The following is a 19,361-nucleotide window of genomic DNA, read 5'->3' as shown; positions in this document are numbered from 1 at the left end:
TTATTATTATTATTATTATTATTATTATTATTATTATTATTATTATCATTATCATTATAGCCTAAGTACAAATAAATTAGCTATTGTACAGTATGTGTAATTTGTATGGTTCGTTTTATGTAATACAATAGTTTTACAAATTCTCAAAAAACTTTTTTTTTTTTTTTTTTTTTTTTTTCTTCGTTGCTGTGTACTACCATATTCACTGAAGGTGTCTTTTAAAAAGTGAAGGCGGGGTCAGCTGTTCTTTGGAAGGCAGCACTGATCAACAGCATTACTTCACATCACAACTCATGAGCAGTAACACTTGACGAAATACAGTCCTGGACGTACTTTAAATATCCATTTTCTTTTGTTATTTTTGTTTGTTTGCTTCTTGCTTTTGACATCTCAAAACTTTACACAGTATATAGGCTATCATTGTGAATAAAGATAAAACCATGTGCTTTACTATAGAGTGCAGCACTGTGGCATTATGGCAGAGCAAATGTTGCTGTACTGCTTTTACCTCCAAGAGATGAAGAGACATTCATTTGGATATATATTGTGAAGGAAAGCGGGAAATCATCAGAAACAACAAACAAGCATGGAGACATTTACAATTCAAGATATGCTCATCAATTCCACTGATATTTATAAAATATTATGTGGATTAGGAATCGGGAATTTGTCGGAGTGTAAAAATGACAGAGACAGCACGTTGGAACCAAAAGGTAAAAAAAAAAAAACCTTTTATTTTATATAGGCCTACATATATTTACTTTTATTCATATTTTACTTTTATTGCCTTTAGTATTTGCATTAGCGCAGGCTTTTTGTGTTGGGAAATGTGTGAACGAACCAAGACAAGTTTCGTCTTGTTGTTCAAAAGACACACAAACTGCTTGTTAAAACTTGGTATAAAAAATATGGTATTCTCATCTCGTTCTCTCGTGTTTGTTTGTCAGATATGAACCAGACTGTGCGGATCGTGCTGTATGTGTTGATCTTCCTCCTGAGCTTCATAGGGAACAGCCTCATCATCACGGTTCTGGTGCGGAACCGGCGCATGCGGACGGTCACCAATCTGTTTCTGCTGTCTCTGGCCGTCAGTGATCTAATGCTGTGTGTATTCTGCATGCCCTTCACACTCATCCCCAACCTCATGAAGGACTTCATCTTCGGCATCGGCATGTGTAAAGTGGCCACGTACTTCATGGGTGAGTCATTTTGATATTTGTAGTACACACTTCACTTTTTGCAGCTTCTTCTACCAGATAGTAAATACACTGGAAACAATATTGTTGGTTTAACTTAAAAAAGTAAGTTATGTGGTTGCCTTAAAAATTTGAGTTCATTGAAATTAAAAATTTGAGTTAATACAATGAAGGAGATTTTTAGAGTTACAACAATTAGTCCAATTGTAAATCAATATGGGAACTTTCTCATATAGAAGGCTTATATATATATATAAAAAAAAAAAAATCAGAATATTTTTGTTTGTTATTGTGATGACAGTGAATTCTACAGATTTGGTCTGTAACTTTTTTTTTCTTTCAAAATATGATGATACTGATTATTCTCTTTATAAATAAGGTAATTCAAATGACAGCAGATCATTTAACAAACATAAATTTCATCTTGAATCAAACTAGAAATGAGATGTGATTCAGTTTTCAATTTTCTTTCCAAAAAAATTATCTGAAGGCTACATGCTGTTATATTGTAGCCTATGTATATAATAGTTCTAACTGTTTTTGCTATGGTACCAAAATTGAAATGCAAAATTTTGGTTACACTTAATTTTACAGTGTAGTTACCCATGGAAGTACTGGCAATATAATGTAAATACATGGGTTAAGGTTAGATTTAGGGGTAAGTTCAGGGTTAGTACCTAGTTCTACCATAGTAACTGTGTTACTTTGAGTGTGAGTATCATGATACACTTCTTAATGAGAATGTCTAATATTCTCTGATCTGACAAGCATCTCTGTACCTTAAAAAAGGAAATCTGATAACATTATACACGAGAGAGGCAGACTATAAAGGGTCACTTAACAAAAGGAAATGCTTAATGTTCCAGCTGCTTTTTTCTCACATTTGGTTTGTAAAAAAGATTGATTTAGAGATGTATTATTATTCATTAAGGGGCTAAAAGTAGACCACAAACACAGTAAAGCTTGCACTAATAGAAATGCTTTTTATTATATTTAATTCTCAACTGTAGGGACATAGTTTATTGGCACATCCAATAAAAGGCACATCCATTTTAAATTCATATTTATGACTTGTTGAATTGTGTAACAATTCTGAAAACTATTTATAGCCAGTTGGTTGCACACTTCCAGATGTTGCAAATGTGCCATGTAAACAATTTAGTAATTAGACAATGCCACTGTCTCTCTATTTGATGCATCAGCATGTTTTATGTGTTTGTTTTGTGCTATTCTGTAATACTTGTTCATGATAAAGCTGACGCAATTTACATGCTCTGTTGTTATTACCGCGTGCATGTTAACATTGCTGTTAACTGCTTTCTTACTAGTTGCAAAGGGTGCAGTCGCACCATTAAGTTTATTAACAGTCCATGCCTTTGTTATCAGGGCTTAGAGATAGTTTGTTATGAAGTTTTCCTGTCTGTTCCCATTTTTGTGTTTACTGTTGTTTATAGACACATATATATCAGACCTCCTGAGAATCAGTACTTTAACAAGCCCAGATTTATTTCTGTATGTGCAACTGAGTTCTGTGTGTCCAAACACACAGGTATTTCGGTGAGCGTATCCACATTTAACCTTGTGGCCATCTCCCTGGAGCGCTATAGTGCCATCTGCAACCCCTTTAAGTCCCGTACCTGGCAGACGAAGTCCCACGCTGCAAAAGTCATCACAGCCACTTGGGTCGTGTCTTTTCTGCTCATGCTGCCTTATCCGATAGGCAGCACCCTGGTGCCTTTCATGCGCAGTAACAACAGCACAGGCAACATGTGCCGCTTGGTTTGGCCCAGTGATGTCATGCAGACCTGGTAAGATTTATTAGGACTGTGTGTGTCTTATTCTTTTTGAGGATAAGGTGTTAAAGGGATATTTCACCCAAAAATGAAAATGACCCCATGATTTACTCACCCTCAAGCCATTCTAGTTGTATATGACATTCTTCTTTCAGACAAACACAATCAGAGTTTTAAAGTACATAAAAGTGCATCTATCCATCATAGAAGTGCTCCACACTGCTCTGGGGGGTTAATAAAGGCCTTCTGAAGCGAAGCGTTTGTGTAAGAAAAATATTCATATTTAAAACTCTTTTAAGTCAAATATAGCTTCTGGCAAAACGAACATACGGATTCCACTTAAGTCTAAGCGCAACTTCTGTGAGTTCTGCTGATATTTACACTATGCCATGACGCACTACGCCACTTCTGACGTCATCAGTTGCGCTTTAGGCGCAAGTAGACTGCGTATGGCCATTTGGCTGGGAGCTAGAATTCCGTATGTTCGTTAAAAATGAATATTTTTCTTACACAAACGCTTCACTTCAGAAGGCCTTTATTAACCCCCCAGAGCTGTGCATTTTTATGATGGATGGATGCACTTTTATGGACTTCAAAACAGAAACAGCCATTCACTGCCATTATAAAATGTGGAAGAGCCAGGATATTGTTTAATAAAACTCCGATTGCATTCGTCTGAAAGAAGAAAGTCATTTACACCTTGGATGACTTGCGTGTGAGTAAATCATGGGCTAATTTTCCTTTTTGGGTGAACTATCCCTTTAAAGGAAAAGGGACCAAAAAGAAAAATTCGGTCATAATTTATCGTCATGTTGTTCCCACCCTGTATGCTGTTATGTTTTCAGCAGCAGTTATTTACACTAAGAGTAAAAAACTTGATGATATTTATACTGAGTGTAAATAGTGGTAGATACTGTTTGCACTATGTATAAGTGCAAATAGGGACAGATGCTATTGACACAAAATGTAAATAGAAGTAATATACAGTAATGTTTCTACTCAAGGTAAAACATCAGAGCATTGGAGTTAGTGAAAATTGCCGTTGCTAACATGATTATTTGCACTAACTGTAAAGACACTTTTTTCTGTGGAATACAAAAGAAATTTCAAAAAACTTCATGCTGCTCTTTTATTTATTCAATAAGTTTAGAGTGACCATGCATGTTAAACCTTACAAAAAAAATAAGAGTACTTTTAAGTATACTTATGTAGTAAGTATACTGATATCAATGTACAAGTAGTATACTTGTACTAAGTGTACTAGTACTACTTGGAATTAATTTGGCTCACTTTTTAGTGTATAAAAGTATACTTTAAATGTAATCGTTGAATACACAACTAGTTTACAACTATGTTTTTCATTTGTACTGTGTCTATACAAGTGAACTTATAGGTATACTGGTAGTTCATTAGTTAAATAAGTATTTTTTAGTTTATGAAAGTTCACTTTGAAGTATATTCTTAGTAAACTAGTTTAGTAGTTACATACTGCAAGTACACTTGTAAGTTTTTTTTTAAGTGAACTTAACATCATACTTATAGTTTACTAGTTTTGCACTTACAGTGCTATGCATAAGTTTAGACACCCATGCTAAAGTTGACTAAAAAGAGGAATAAAAAATCATCTTTTGGAAATTGAACTTAATGCCTTAATTTAAAAAACTAGGAAAAATCCAACCTTTAAGGACACCAATTTTCTTTGTGAATGAATAATGTATCATAAATAAATAAATGTTCTTCCTTAAAATACAGGGTGCATAAGTTTGGACACCCCTATGTTAAATTCCCATAGAGCATCATCACATAGCCTTCACCATACCTAGAGATTGGCATGGGGTACTTTCCATAAGATCATCTCTCAATGCAAATCAAACCAGCTATTAGGCTAACTGAAATAAAAACATGCCAATCTCTAGGTATGGTGAAGGCTATGTGATGATGTGGGGCTATTTTAATTCCAGAGGCCAAGGGAACTTTATCAGGATGCATAGTATCCTGGATCCATGAAGTAACTGGCCTTTAAAAATAAAAATCTGCCTGGCTCTATGGGAATTTAACATAGGGGTGTCCAAACTTATGCACCCTGTATTTTAAGGAAGAATATTTATTTATTTACGATACATTATTCATTCACAAAGAAAATTGGTGTCCTTAAAGGTTGGATTTTTCCTAATTTTTTAAATTAAGGCATTAAGTTCAGTTTCCAAAAGATGATTTTTTATTCCTCTTTTTAGTCAACTTTAGTATGGGTGTCTAAACTTATGCATAGCACTGTAAGTATGCTACTATGTTACGATTTAGGTATTAGTTTTTATACTTAATATAAACACTTAACTGTACTTTAACTCTCTCCCCCCCACCCCTAAATTGGAGTGTGTGCCCAATCATATAGTACCAGATTTTAATGGAAATCTGTCAGCTCCGACTTCCCAAAATCTGCAGATTGGCTCTGATTTTCAGCAAGTAGCATCAACTTCTCCAGACTGCAGATCAGGGCAAAAATTGTCTAGTGTATTCCAGCCTTTAAGCTCCACTAAAATTGTGAATGTGGTCCAAAACTCTTATCTGTAAGATTCATCAAAAATTCTACTTGACCAAAAAACTAAAAAAACTAAAAAACACTTGGATAGGTTTGGAATGACTTGAGGATGAGTAAACCATTTTAATTTGGGAGTAATCTATCATGTAAATGTAAATTTAGAAAGCTACCCAGCATTTGCAGTCTTAAGGTTACTTTCAGCTAAAAAAAAAAACAATACTGTGAACTGTCAACCCCATGTCTGACTTTGCAACTGACTTATCTCTCTCTCTCTCTCTTTTTAAGGTATGTTTTTCTGTTGCTGATACTCTTTCTCGTGCCTGGGATCATAATGATGACAGCTTATGGCCTCACCTCAATCGAACTCTACAGGGGGATCAGATTTGAAATGGCTAATAGGAAGTCAAACAAAGGTATGGGAAAAAAAAAATCATAGACTTCCTGACCTTAATATTTCAAATGTGTAATTATCATATAATAGCCTTTTAAATTGAGTTGTTTAGCCATGAAGTCAATTTGAGGGACAACCCAGAATGAGCCCTTCAATCGGAATCGGAAATATCGTAAATTAGAGTTCTGAGCACATAAACGACCAAGTGAAATTTGGAATTCTATGAATTCGGATATACTACTCTTTTAGCATGCTGTTTTTCGCGTACTATAGTATGGACATAGTCTATGAGAAAAGATGTGAATTAACAATATTTTCCCACTAAAACGTCATTCTTTAAATGCTATTTTGTAAAATGGGCAGTTATGAATAAAGTGCGAAATAATTATTTTATAATTATTGAATAATTATTTACCTTGACTAGCCCTACTATGTTTTCCTTTTAGATCTATTGGCAGACATTTCTTTTGTATTCATTTATTTCAGCATGATGAATAAGTATGATCTGCTTTGTGACCAACGTGAAAGTGTGACTCACTCATGTGTGTATCACTAAATGCAAACTGCGAAAATGATATGCAAATGTCGGAGATAGCGGGGAAGCTGCTTTAGGATTACAAAGAGAACAGCTTTATCTTGAATCAAATAATCACGGTTTCGTCCTCACTTTGCTCACTAGAGAAAGAGTTCGGCACGTCCAATCTGAAAAATGGCGACGGCGACGGCTGCTACCTCCAGCCGTCCAAGAGGAAGCGCGCCGAACCCATGACGCTCAGCTTCAGCAACCCAAAATCCAAACTGAGAAGGGTTTGCAGCAACAGCTCCACAGCAAACCTCATGGCCAAGAAAAGGGTCATCCGCATGTTGCTGGTGATCGTGGCGCTGTTCTTCCTCTGCTGGACGCCGATCTTCGTCGTCAACGCCTGGAGAGCCTTCGACAGACGTTCGACCGATCGTCTCCTCTCAGGAGCGCCGATATCCTTCATCCACTTGCTGTCCTACACCTCCGCCTGCGTCAATCCAATAGTCTACTGTTTTATGAACAAACGCTTCAGACAGGGCATTCTGGCGACATTCACCTGCTGTAGGGATGATTTCGATGAAGTGAGCAGGAGCAGCACCCGACGGAGCGCCAGAGGAGCTGGAGGGCTGGGAACGCGGTTTAGAAGAACCGGACAGACCGACGGTAACACGCAAACCTCAGGAACGCTAACCAGGCTGACTGACACCAGTATCCGTGGCTCGGCACAAGCGTAACTGATACTCATCAAACCCTGAAAATTGCAGCGTAGGAGCCCATTTTGATTTACCAAAGAGTTTATCTTGAGTAAAGTCAATATGATATCAAAATCGTTCAGAGCTTGGCAGGGCCATGCACAGACATTTTGTGGGGCAGGTGCTCTAGTAAGAAAAAACAAGTAATAAAAACTCAGTGAGTGTTTTAGCGCAATTTTCTCACGTCATGGGATCACAACACTAAGAGATAGTAAATCTTTTCCTGGATTGTTTTTGTGCGTTCCCGAGATTAGACCTTCCTTAACATAATGCCGAAAACCCGAAGTCTCTAGGTGGTCTGGTTGAGGAGTAGATAGAAGTGCAAGATTGGTGCGCACAGACAGAACAGAAATCATGAGTTAACAATCGCAATTTTGTCCGGTGGAAAATTGCGCTAAAAAGGTACCTCTTTTAAAATTATTTATAAAAAGTAAAGTTTCATATTGTTGATCATCTTTTAATTAATGACACTATTTAAAACTACACCCTATAGGCCTGTTATACCAATGAACTGAAATCAGTATAAAAAAATCCATCTTAGCATTTATCAAAATGCAATTACAATTGCCTAAATAATGTAATGAGATTATTGTTTCTAATATAGAAATATGAAATGATACTATTATATGTTAAACTAAAACCGACAGTAGATGGCAGCAAGTCGTAATAAGTGAATCATCGTCCATTTAACCAATTCGTTCAAACCGGCCGATTCATTCATGAAAGAAGCAAATGTCCACTGAGTTTATGAATGAGTCATTGAATCATTGACTCACCCGATTCGTTCAAAAATGGTGAATCTTTCAAGAACAAAACTCCGCTGTGTGTCGCATGGAGACGTGAATTCTCTGCTTTGTTTGGAACTTTTTTGTTGGCAGAATAGAGGAGAAACATTCAAAATTGATAATGTTCTGTCTAAAAATAAACTTAATGTTTATCAAACGGCTGAATATTACATTTTGCAATCCTGTTGATATTTGCGTAAATAGCACTCCTGCTTGTGTGATATTGCTTAACTATATTATGTTATAAACACAAAAATACTAGAACTCGTACAAGGGCAATTGATATCTTGTATTTTGGGGGCATTTTTGTTCATTTTGGTGGCATTTCCGAACACGATGGTTACCAGACTGTCACCAATGAAGGCAGGCCCGGGAGATGTGGATGCTGCTCGTCTGCCCTGCACTGCTTATTAAGAATAAGTTGTTGGGCACACGCTGAGAATTGATTAAGGATGGATGCCACGGGCATACATCAAATAGGGCACTTATCTAGCCAGAGGCCAAAAGGGCAGGTGCTTGAGCACCACTTGGGGTCTATCAGTGCACGTGCCTGGAGTTTGGCGGTGTTTAGTGAAAAGAGACTCATTGGACTGTTGATAAATGAGAGCACAAGCAATGGCTGCCAATAGCATCGAAATGCTGACAGAATCCAGTGCTTAAATTTAGTACGTCACTGTTAAACAAACAGCAGAATCAAATGGAGCAAGACTGTAGCGTCCAGTCCTCTTTACGGCTATGCCTTATACATGTTGGGTTTTATATAAAACACATGACTTTATAAATAAGTTTGTCCATTTGGTGCTCTAATTTTCTGGCTCACCTAGAAGACAAAGAGGAATTCCTTTGCTTTTCTTGGTATTTTACTTAATTTGTGTATGTGTGTGTGTGTTACAGTCAAAGCAATCATCCAGATGTTTTGAGAACAGACTAATAGTGCTTATTAATACACTACCATTCAAAAGTTGGAGGATTTTTTTTACGTTTTTGAAATTGTAAAATATTAAAAGAAGTGTTTTCTGTTTTAATTTGTTTTAAAATGTAACTTATTCCTGTGATGGCAAAGCTGTATTTTCAGCATCATTACTTCAGTCTTCAGTGTCACATGATCCTTCAGAAATCATTCTAATATGTGGATTTGCTGCTCAAGAAACACAGTTGAAAACAGTTGAGCTGCGCAATACTTTTGTGGAAACCGTGATATTTGTTTTTTCAGGATTCTGAAGAGAAAGTTCAAAAGAACAGCATTTATATGAAGCAGTTTTGCAACAGTGGATGCATCCTTGCTGAATAAAAGTATTAATGTCTTTTAAAATATCGTACTGTCCCCAAATATTTGAACGGTAGTGTATATATCGGACATCTGAGATCAGTTTACAGATGCTTAAGAGTGTACAGTGGGCTGTGTTTGATATTTTGTTCATCATATCTGCTTCAGTAATGACCACACATATAATTCTCTGTTTGATAAATGTATTACACAATCTGCAATAGCAAAACCTCTTTGGATTCATTGCCAATACAACATGCAAAAATGTGTAAACTCTGTACAGATTGTACCAGCTTGTGTCTATAGGTAGATGTGTAGCATTAACCATTTTCCTAGGAAAGTACACAGGCATGTCTTTATCTTGTGTTAGCAAAGCTGTACTGTTTGTACACTGTGACATAGAGTCTGTCCTTATCATTGCATGAGACTTTTAACACCTGTTGCGCACTTCAAAGGTCCTACTCAAGGCTGCTTCTGACATCTGGGATATTTTCCCCAGGACACATGGTCATTGACTATATTTGTTTATAATATTTGTATATGCCAAAAGTCACATTTTTTTATTTCATCTCTCAATGAAATAAACAATTATTTCTTCCTTTAATAGCATACTCATCAGCCAAGATGTTATAACGCACGTTCGCATGGTCCCCGATACTTGCAACACATTGTACACTCACTGACATTGACACATTAAACCGTGTAAAGTCTTAATCGTCTGTCGGATGTCTATGTACCAGGAAATTGAACCACCCAAAATAATAAACATCTGTTTATTAATAAAGGAAACATTTCAAAACCCTGAGGAGATTTACATATGCCAGTGCACATATCATCTAATAATGAATATTTTAGGAGTGCTTTGTATGAAATGCAACCTGGGGGTCAGACCAGAATGTTCCTATTATTTCAGTTGCGTCACTGTATTCTTGTGAAGTGCAAATATTATAAAACTTTTTTAGTTTCCATTGTTTTATCAGACAGAATGTAGGAAGTCAATAATTTTGATAATAAATAGCTAATGGGATGCTCTTTTTAATATACCATGATACGGTTTACATCAGCAGCATATGGTGGACATATATTTTACACACATAAAATAAGATATTTTAAAATATGTCTCAGTGTTTATACAGTGTTAGAACACCTATAATAATATGGACAAAAACAGATGAATCGTTCTTTAAAATATTCTTTTGGGCCTTAGTAAATGAAGACAGAACTTTTGGGGGAACTATCCTTTTAGGGAGCAAAACAATGGCAAATATGCAAGTTTAATCCCGGACTACAAATAACTTTGTGAGTTCAGGCTTGCTTTATCTAATCTATCAGCTATTATGGATGTAAAGAGGTCTGCGAAATGACATAACACAGAGTGACCCAATAAAAACATTTGTGTGGCTAAATGGAAGTGTTGTTGGCTGGCAGTGTGGTGCTAACTATTCAAGAGCTTTGACAAATGGAGAAATCCTTTCCAATGCAGCACAGATGCATTTAAAGATGTTTTTTAGTGTGCTTTAGTAAGTATAAAGTTATCAGAAAGCCAGTTCAGGGTCTTTTAAAGAGGTTATGAATTGAGAAATCAATTTTTCCTTGATCTGTCATTGTACTATAAAAAATATCGAGTAAGTTTCAGAAATCAAATTTTGTTAAAACCAAGCTGCCAAAACAACTAGTTTCAGATTTTGCCTCAGTATGACATCATAGTGCGACGAAAGACCGCCTCTGCAGAAGATCAACGCCTACTTCTCCATCATTGCCTCTTTAGCCCCGCCCACCGATTCACACGGGTCATGTAGTAGTACGAGAGATGCAATGATCCATTTCAGGGGTGGCCAACATTACGATTTTAAATCAGTCAGAGCTAGAAAAATTTCTATATTTACAAGTAAAGTTTCATGTTACAGGTAGACTTTATTTGCAGCAGCTTTGAAAGGAATTGGGGAGGCTGAAACAGGCTGCTTTGGGAACTGGCTTTGGCTGCGCTCATGACATGAATATTCTGTATATCCATTTGTGACTGTAGCGTATTCTGAACTACAGGAACAACTGGAGCTGCAGTAACAGGAACCTTTGGGGTTCTTGTGATGATGAGCAGTAGTGGTTCTGGGATGGACATTACCTCTGGGGAGTACCATGTCGGTTGAGACGGGAAACTCAGGGACTGGGGTGACCATGACTGGGAACTCTGGGACCATAGCGGGTTAACCGAAATCACTTTTTGGGCCACTAGGTGAGGGGAATGTGCCATAAAGCTCTGTTTTGAACTAGAAGAGGTAAAAAAAAGTTTTTACATTCATCATTTTTAGTAAGGAGATGTAAAACTGTCAAAATACACATTTCTTTTTCTTTTATTCTTTAAACAAAAAAACAAAACAAAACAAAAAAATGTAAGAGATATAAACATTTGAACTAAATTGTTACACCTTCTGTGTTCAGGTCTGTTTTGACCCCAAAGTTAACTGGCTTTACACATGAATTATGGTGGGTTTTTTTTTTTTTTACATTTATTAGATTTGTCTCAAATTAGTTCTGTAAAATGCATTTAGCCTCTTAAAATTTACATAAAACGACAAAAACAAATGAATAATGTGTTAGTAGAACAAAAGTAGAAAGAAAAGTCTGAATTTGAAAGAGGGTTTGGAAAAGAAATGGTACACATTTCATTTTGCTGCCACCTATTGATGAACCACTGCAGCATTGAAAAGGAGATTCAAACTGTTTATCATCATCATCATTTTTTTCATATGAAAGGAAACGTTTTTGCTTGTAAAATGAATATATTTAGTTTGAAAACATTTCAGAGTAATATTGATGTGGTTTTGGTGTTGTTTTGTTAGAAAAACAATAGGTTTCCTAAATTTAGTCTGTTATAAGTTTCAAAATTAATTTAATTAAATCCATTGAAATCCATGAAATTTATTTTGATAAAATTATCATATTACATACATTTCATCTAATGATATATTAAAATTAATTTTCTCATAAATATTGATAAAAAATATATTCTCTTGCATCACATTGGTTTTTGAGGTAGTTCTTGAAAAATTAGAAATTTTAAAGAATATTACAAATTTTAAATCATATTTTAGTAAATTAAGTAATAGCATGGTGAAAACATGGTAAAATTCAAAAGGTGTAGGCCTATACAGTTTGTTTTTAATTGCATTAGGAAGACACCACAACTGAGTGCAATCATATAAACAGTGCAATATATATATATATATATATATATATATATATATATATATATATATATATATATATATATATATATATATATATATATATATATATATATATATATATATATGTATGTATTTATTATAAATATTTCATATACTGTATAAGTCTATTTACAAGCATATAATAACATACAATACTTAAACATCCCTAAGCAAGTAATATTGTCGATAGGGATGGTATAATAAATATTTTAAATATAAAAAAAATTAAACTCTATATACTACAGAGCCCCTAAAGGGACATTGTTTTGTTCTCTCACAAAAGTTTTGTGTTCTTCCGATAAACTTAACGTAATATACAATATAACATCCCTAAACAAGTAATTTTGCCAGTAATAAGGCCTAAGAGGAACTTTAAAACTATATTCAATATTTAAACATCCCTAAGTAATATCAGCAGTGATAAAGCTTAAGTGGATGGATGAAAAGGCCACCCAAGTCAGTTTTGCTGAATTTGACTTTATTGTTATGAAAAATGTATCATAACATAAATCAAAAATACTATTTTCAATTTTTATATGAAATACATATTTTCAAAAACATGTTTTAAAACTCTAAACCTGTGAGAAAATCAAAGCCATAAATCTAAACAAGTTCTAAAATAAGATTTTGTTTGGCCTCAGTACCAAAAGTTTCCACTAGATGAAATTCAAGTGACTATTTTGTTCAGGACCATTTAAACTGTCTGAATCATTTCCATAATTTTTCTTTTTTTGCGTGTGTGTGTTCACCTAGCAAGTGTAAACGCCTTTACCAAGTTTCTTACCATTCCGATGAAGAAAAAAAGTCTTGAAAAAAACAAGAAGAGCACCAGAGGGTTAAGAGTTAACAAGGATGGTACCGAGGGGCAAATTCTGAACAAAGAATTTGGTTCAATTCTTTCCCCTGCAAGAAATGACAAAGTTTCAAAAATATTGGTCCAATTATTATACAATGAAGACATGAATCAGGTTTGCTGGAGTTTGACAGCATCTGTCACATGCTGGAGAAACACCTTTATACATCTTGGCCAATCTAGCATTCGTATAATAAACTCGGTGCACAACTTTGCACTGAATAAGTGAGTGTCTGGAACATACAGTAGACGATCTATGTACCCTGTTGAGGATCCTTTCCCAGAGTTCCTCTGATATTTCCTCCTCCTCCACATCTTCTTGCTAAATAGCCCTAATAGTGTTTATAGACTCTGGACATTTGACTATGGAAAAGACACCTTTTATTGTACAAATCGGAGTAAAAAAAACCTATTCAAAGGAGTATCATAAGGCAGGAGAGGAAAATTTGAAAATGTGGCCCGAGCAATCCTACAAACTTGTAAGTATCTGAAAATATGCTGCTTCGGAAGTGAACATTTGTCCCTACGCTGTTGAAAAGAAGCAAATGTGCCATCAATATATGAATCATGAAATGTATTAAGTCCACAACTAGACCAAAATAAAAAAAAGCACTGTCCCAACAGGGAGGGAGAAAAGACATGATTTGTAGCTATCGGAACAAAGATTGAGTCCAAAAAAGCACCTAAATTGAGCCCAAAACTTATGAGTGGTCCTAACTGTCAGATTCTTAGCAAAAGGTGAGGTAAAAGATAGAACTGGAGAATGTATTAAAGCACTCAGTGAGCTGGGTTTAGTGGAATTTGCTTCCATCTTAAGCCATGAGGGAAAAGACTCAATTCTTATTTTGAAGTCAACATTTTAAAACTCTAATATGGGTGGCCCAATAACAGAACATCAGGTTAGGTAATGCCAATGGCTTGGGTCTCTGCAAATATACTTTATGTAATCTGGGGACCTTTTTATTCCAGACAAAGTCCCGCATCTTGGAGTCTAAATGTCGAAAAAGTTTCTGGGGGAGAAAGATAGGAATGCATTGAAATAAATGTAAAAATCATCTACACAAAAAAAACATCTTCACAGCCTAAATCAATTAATTTGATCTCCAGGGTGTTCGGGTTCACAAGCGGGTTTTCCAACTTGATGTCACGATGGAAAACGCCCCTGTAACAGCAAACATTAAAACCTGACACATAAAGTGCTGTGCGCTCATCGAGGACACCTCCGTTGGGTTTAGAATTTATAATTAAATAAAAAATCATTACTGAAGTTACTTTTTGTGTAAATTGCATTTTAATGTAGGCCACTCCTGTATGACCCATTTCAGGGGTGGGCAAACATTTATATTTCACCCCATAAAAAAATAAAATAAATCTGTCATCATTTATTCATCCTTTAAGTTGTTCCAAACCTATATGAATTTATTTCTTTTGCTGTACATAAAAAAATATATTTTGAAGAATGTCAGTAACCAGTTATTGGACCCCATTGACTTCATCAGTATTTTTTGAAGAATGTCGGTAACCAAACAGTTATTGGACCCCATTGACTTCATCAGTATTTTTTGAAGAATGTCGGTAACCAAACAGTTATTGGACCCCATTGACTTTATCAGTATTTTTTGAAGAATGGCGGTAACCAAACAGTTATTGGACCCCATTGACTTCATCAGTATTTTTTGAAGAATGTCGGTAACCAAACAGTTATTGGACCCCATTGACTTCAGCAGTATTTTTTGAAGAATGTCGGTAACCAAACAGTTATTGGACCCCATTGACTTCATCAGTATTTTTTGAAGAATGTCGGTAATCAAACAGTTATTGGACCCCATTGACTTCATCAGTATTTTTTGAAGAATGTCGGTAACAAAACAGTTATTGGACCCCATTGACTTCATCAGTATTTTTTGAAGAATGGCGGTAACCAAACAGTTATTGGACCCCATTGACTTCATCAGTATTTTTTGAAGAATGTCGGTAACCAAACAGTTATTGGACCCCATTGACTTCATCAGTATTTTTTGAAGAATGTCGGTAACCAAACAGTTATTGGACCCCATTGACTTCATCAGTATTTTTTGAAGAATGTCGGTAATCAAACAGTTATTGGACCCCATTGACTTCATCAGTATTTTTTGAAGAATGTCGGTAACCAAACAGTTATTGGACCCCATTGACTTTATCAGTATTTTTTGAAGAATGTCGGTAATCAAACAGTTATTGGACCCCATTGACTTCATCAGTATTTTTTGAAGAATGTCGGTAATCAAACAGTTATTGGACCCCATTGACTTCATCAGTATTTTTTGAAGAATGTCGGTAATCAAACAGTTATTGGACCCCATTGACTTCATCAGTATTTTCTGAAGAATGTCGGTAACAAAACAGTTATTGGACCCCATTGACTTCATCAGTATTTTTTGAAGAATGTCGGTAATCAAACAGTTATTGGACCCCATTGACTTCATCAGTATTTTTTGAAGAATGTCGGTAATCAAACAGTTATTGGACCCCATTGACTTCATCAGTATTTTTTGAAGAATGGCGGTAACCAAACAGTTATTGGACCCCATTGACTTTATCAGTATTTTTTGAAGAATGGCGGTAACCAAACAGTTATTGGACCCCATTGACTTCATCAGTATTTTTTGAAGAATGTCGGTAACCAAACAGTTATTAAACCCCATTGACTTCATCAGTATTTTTTGAAGAATGTCGGTAACCAAACAGTTATTGGACCCCATTGACTTCATCAGTATTTTTTGAAGAATGTCGGTAACCAAACAGTTATTGGACCCCATTGACTTCATCAGTATTTTTTGAAGAATGTCGGTAACCAAACAGTTATTGGACCCCATTGACTTTATCAGTATTTTTTGAAGAATGGCGGTAACCAAACAGTTATTGGACCCCATTGACTTCATCAGTATTTTTTGAAGAATGTCGGTAACCAAACAGTTATTGGACCCCATTGACTTCATCAGTATTTTTTGAAGAATGTCGGTAATCAAACAGTTATTGGACCCCATTGACTTCATCAGTATTTTTTGAAGAATGTCGGTAATCAAACAGTTATTGGACCCCATTGACTTCATCAGTATTTTTTGAAGAATGTCGGTAACAAAACAGTTATTGGACCCCATTGACTTCATCAGTATTTTTTGAAGAATGTCGGTAATCAAACAGTTATTGGACCCCATTGACTTCATCAGTATTTTTTGAAGAATGTCGGTAATCAAACAGTTATTGGACCCCATTGACTTCATCAGTATTTTTTGAAGAATGTCGGTAACCAAACAGTTATTGGACCCCATTGACTTTATCAGTATTTTTTGAAGAATGGCGGTAACCAAACAGTTATTGGACCCCATTGACTTCATCAGTATTTTTTGAAGAATGTCGGTAACCAAACAGTTATTGGACCCCATTGACTTCATCAGTATTTTTTGAAGAATGTCGGTAACCAAACAGTTATTGGACCCCATTGACTTCATCAGTATTTTTTGAAGAATGTCGGTAATCAAACAGTTATTGGACCCCATTGACTTCATCAGTATTTTTTGAAGAATGTCGGTAATCAAACAGTTATTGGACCCCATTGACTTCATCAGTATTTTTTGAAGAATGTCGGTAACAAAACAGTTATTGGACCCCATTGACTTCATCAGTATTTTTTGAAGAATGTCGGTAATCAAACAGTTATTGGACCCCATTGACTTCATCAGTATTTTTTGAAGAATGTCGGTAACCAAACAGTTATTGGACCCCATTGACTTCATCAGTATTTTTTGAAGAATGGCGGTAACCAAACAGTTATTGGACCCCATTGACTTCATCAGTATTCTTTTCCCATATTCAAAATATCTTTGTGTGCGTTTACTTCTTGAATGTGGCATGCCTATCAAAATGGAGTGTTTGAAAGACAGGGTCAAAAACAGGATAGAGAATAGCTTATTACTTATAAATTAGGATGTTTTTGATGTAAAAGTCTTGATAACACTATTAATAAGTGGACCTCAGAGAACATTATAGGTTATATAAAAGTTACATAAGAGTTGCAGTTGTACAAAAAAAGAATATACAATGGAAATAAATCTCACTTTTATTTCTAGATTTGTATGCCAATATTGCAGTTTTATTATTTAATGACATATGGAACTGAGCAGGTGCAATATGTACAAAATCAAACATACAGACAAATGAAACGGAACTAATTCTCCTTGTTTCACATTGGGGCACATGATCCTAACATCAGCGGCCCATTAAGGACTGAGATTGCTACCATACTGATACCTCTGAATATAATAACTAGAACAGACCAAGTTGGGGAAAAAAGGGGGAGGGGGGGGGAGACACTGACAAACGGGAAGTGAAAGCGATGAGCTGCACACATAAAGCCTAGCACAGAGCATCAAATTAGGCACAGTGGGATTGCTTTACATGAAAAGTGACTGTAAGCAACTAATCTAGACAAATGTGGTTTTCTGAAAGGGTGAATTACCAAACTAAAACTGTCCTAAAGGCATAATAACTTGATACTATGCAGTACGGCGGCAAAAGAGAAAAAGTTGTGTCCTATTTAAGCCTTTGATTAAATGTTCCACGTCCAAAAGGCAAAGCAAGACAACGTTAGGACTGATTCAAGCTCTTTGTATGGAACTAGAGAACCGCTACTGTTTGTATACAGTACATAATCATTTATTCCCATCCTTCTCTCGTCTATAACTATTGAGATATCTTTGAAAAGCTGCCTCTGGTGCCATGTTTGAAAAGCAGTGCATGAAAATGTAAGTATAAGACATTTGGCATATCACCTATACATTGATCAGAGCTCAGTTTTTGGAAGAGCAAAGTTAATGGAGAATTATAAAACCAACATATAGACATAAATGACACCAACTGACTGACTATAAACACAAAAAATGACTATTTGTTCACTCAGATTTGCAATTAAATGTGTTTTTAAGGCTCGGCGCATGACCTCTACATACATGCCTTGGACAATTACATGAAACACATGTTTCGAGCTCTTCCGTTGATTTTTAACTGACAGCAAAATGATATAATGCAAATGTATGGATTTTGTGATCCTCCAATTTTCTGTGCAACTTAAACACACAGCTCAAAACGCCAGTTTGAACAAATCCTTCATTCTAAAGCTCAACACCTTCAAAAACTGTAAACAGTAAAAAACAGCAAGATTGTCAATTAGTTTGTTCAGAAAGCAACAATGCACTTTACCACCATAACACCACGGTAAAATAGGGGTAGAGCTGAGCAAATCCACAATGTAAACAAAACGTGGAACAGAGGCAGCAATCAGAGTGACGGAGCGGTTCAGAAATGTTCTCATTATAAATGAGTAAATGATGATATATTGTGCTGTGCTAACGAAAACATGATAAAGTCAAACTGAATTTACGGTCTGAATTAATCGCTTTCTTTTGTTTGTGTAGGAACGGTTTCAGTGATGCTGAATCATTTCAAGGCGGACTGGCTTAAAGCACTTGTTTTTGTCTTTTTTTGGGTCATGATCCCATATAAATCAAGGGAAGCATTTGAATAATAATGGGGGGGGGGAACACATTGCTTGAACGGAAGTTCTCACAATGACAATGACAAATGAAAAACTGTCAAATGTGAGAAATTAAATGGACTGCTGGTAAACGTTTAACAAGATATCTGTTAGAAAACGCATCCATGCTTTTGCCCAGTGCCATCTTCCCCCAAATGGAAGTGTGCGCTTATATGATTCAGAATAGCAAGAACGCGGTAAATGGAAGAAGACTGTGACGCGAGAATTCTGGGAAACCGAGTGCAAGAGCTTTAGGTTAAACTACCTCATGGAAGATTTTTGCAAAGAGTCCATCAAGGACAGAATAAAGTCATTTTGAACAAAAAATACGGGTGGTGATGATGATGATGATGAAAAGAAAAATCTAGTGGAGGCAACGAGTGATTTTTTTTGTTGTTGTTTTTTTTTTGTTTTTTTGCAGAAACATTCAAGTTACAGTTTTTCCCGAAATAAACTACATTAT

At 35.6% G+C, this 19,361-nt stretch overlaps 1 protein-coding gene across 1 annotated transcript; it reads left to right on the top strand.

Moving 5' to 3' along the window:
* Positions 1–250: 250 nt before the first annotated feature.
* cckar (cholecystokinin A receptor) lies at positions 251–10,041 on the top strand. The gene is made up of 5 exons (XM_081350844.1): positions 251–713; positions 948–1,199; positions 2,746–3,004; positions 5,814–5,941; positions 6,599–10,041. Exons 1-5 carry the CDS (start codon positions 587–589, stop codon positions 7,174–7,176), a joined length of 1,344 nt encoding a protein of 447 aa, XP_081206970.1. The 5' UTR covers positions 251–586; the 3' UTR covers positions 7,177–10,041.
* Positions 10,042–19,361: the final 9,320 nt, after the last annotated feature.

This window comes from Scardinius erythrophthalmus, assembly GCF_964197995.2.
Source record: "Scardinius erythrophthalmus genome assembly, chromosome: 2".
Lineage (NCBI taxonomy): Eukaryota > Metazoa > Chordata > Actinopteri > Cypriniformes > Leuciscidae > Scardinius > Scardinius erythrophthalmus.
The sequence above is the reverse complement of the archived record's forward strand: the minus strand, read 5'-3'. Positions and strand labels throughout refer to the sequence as shown.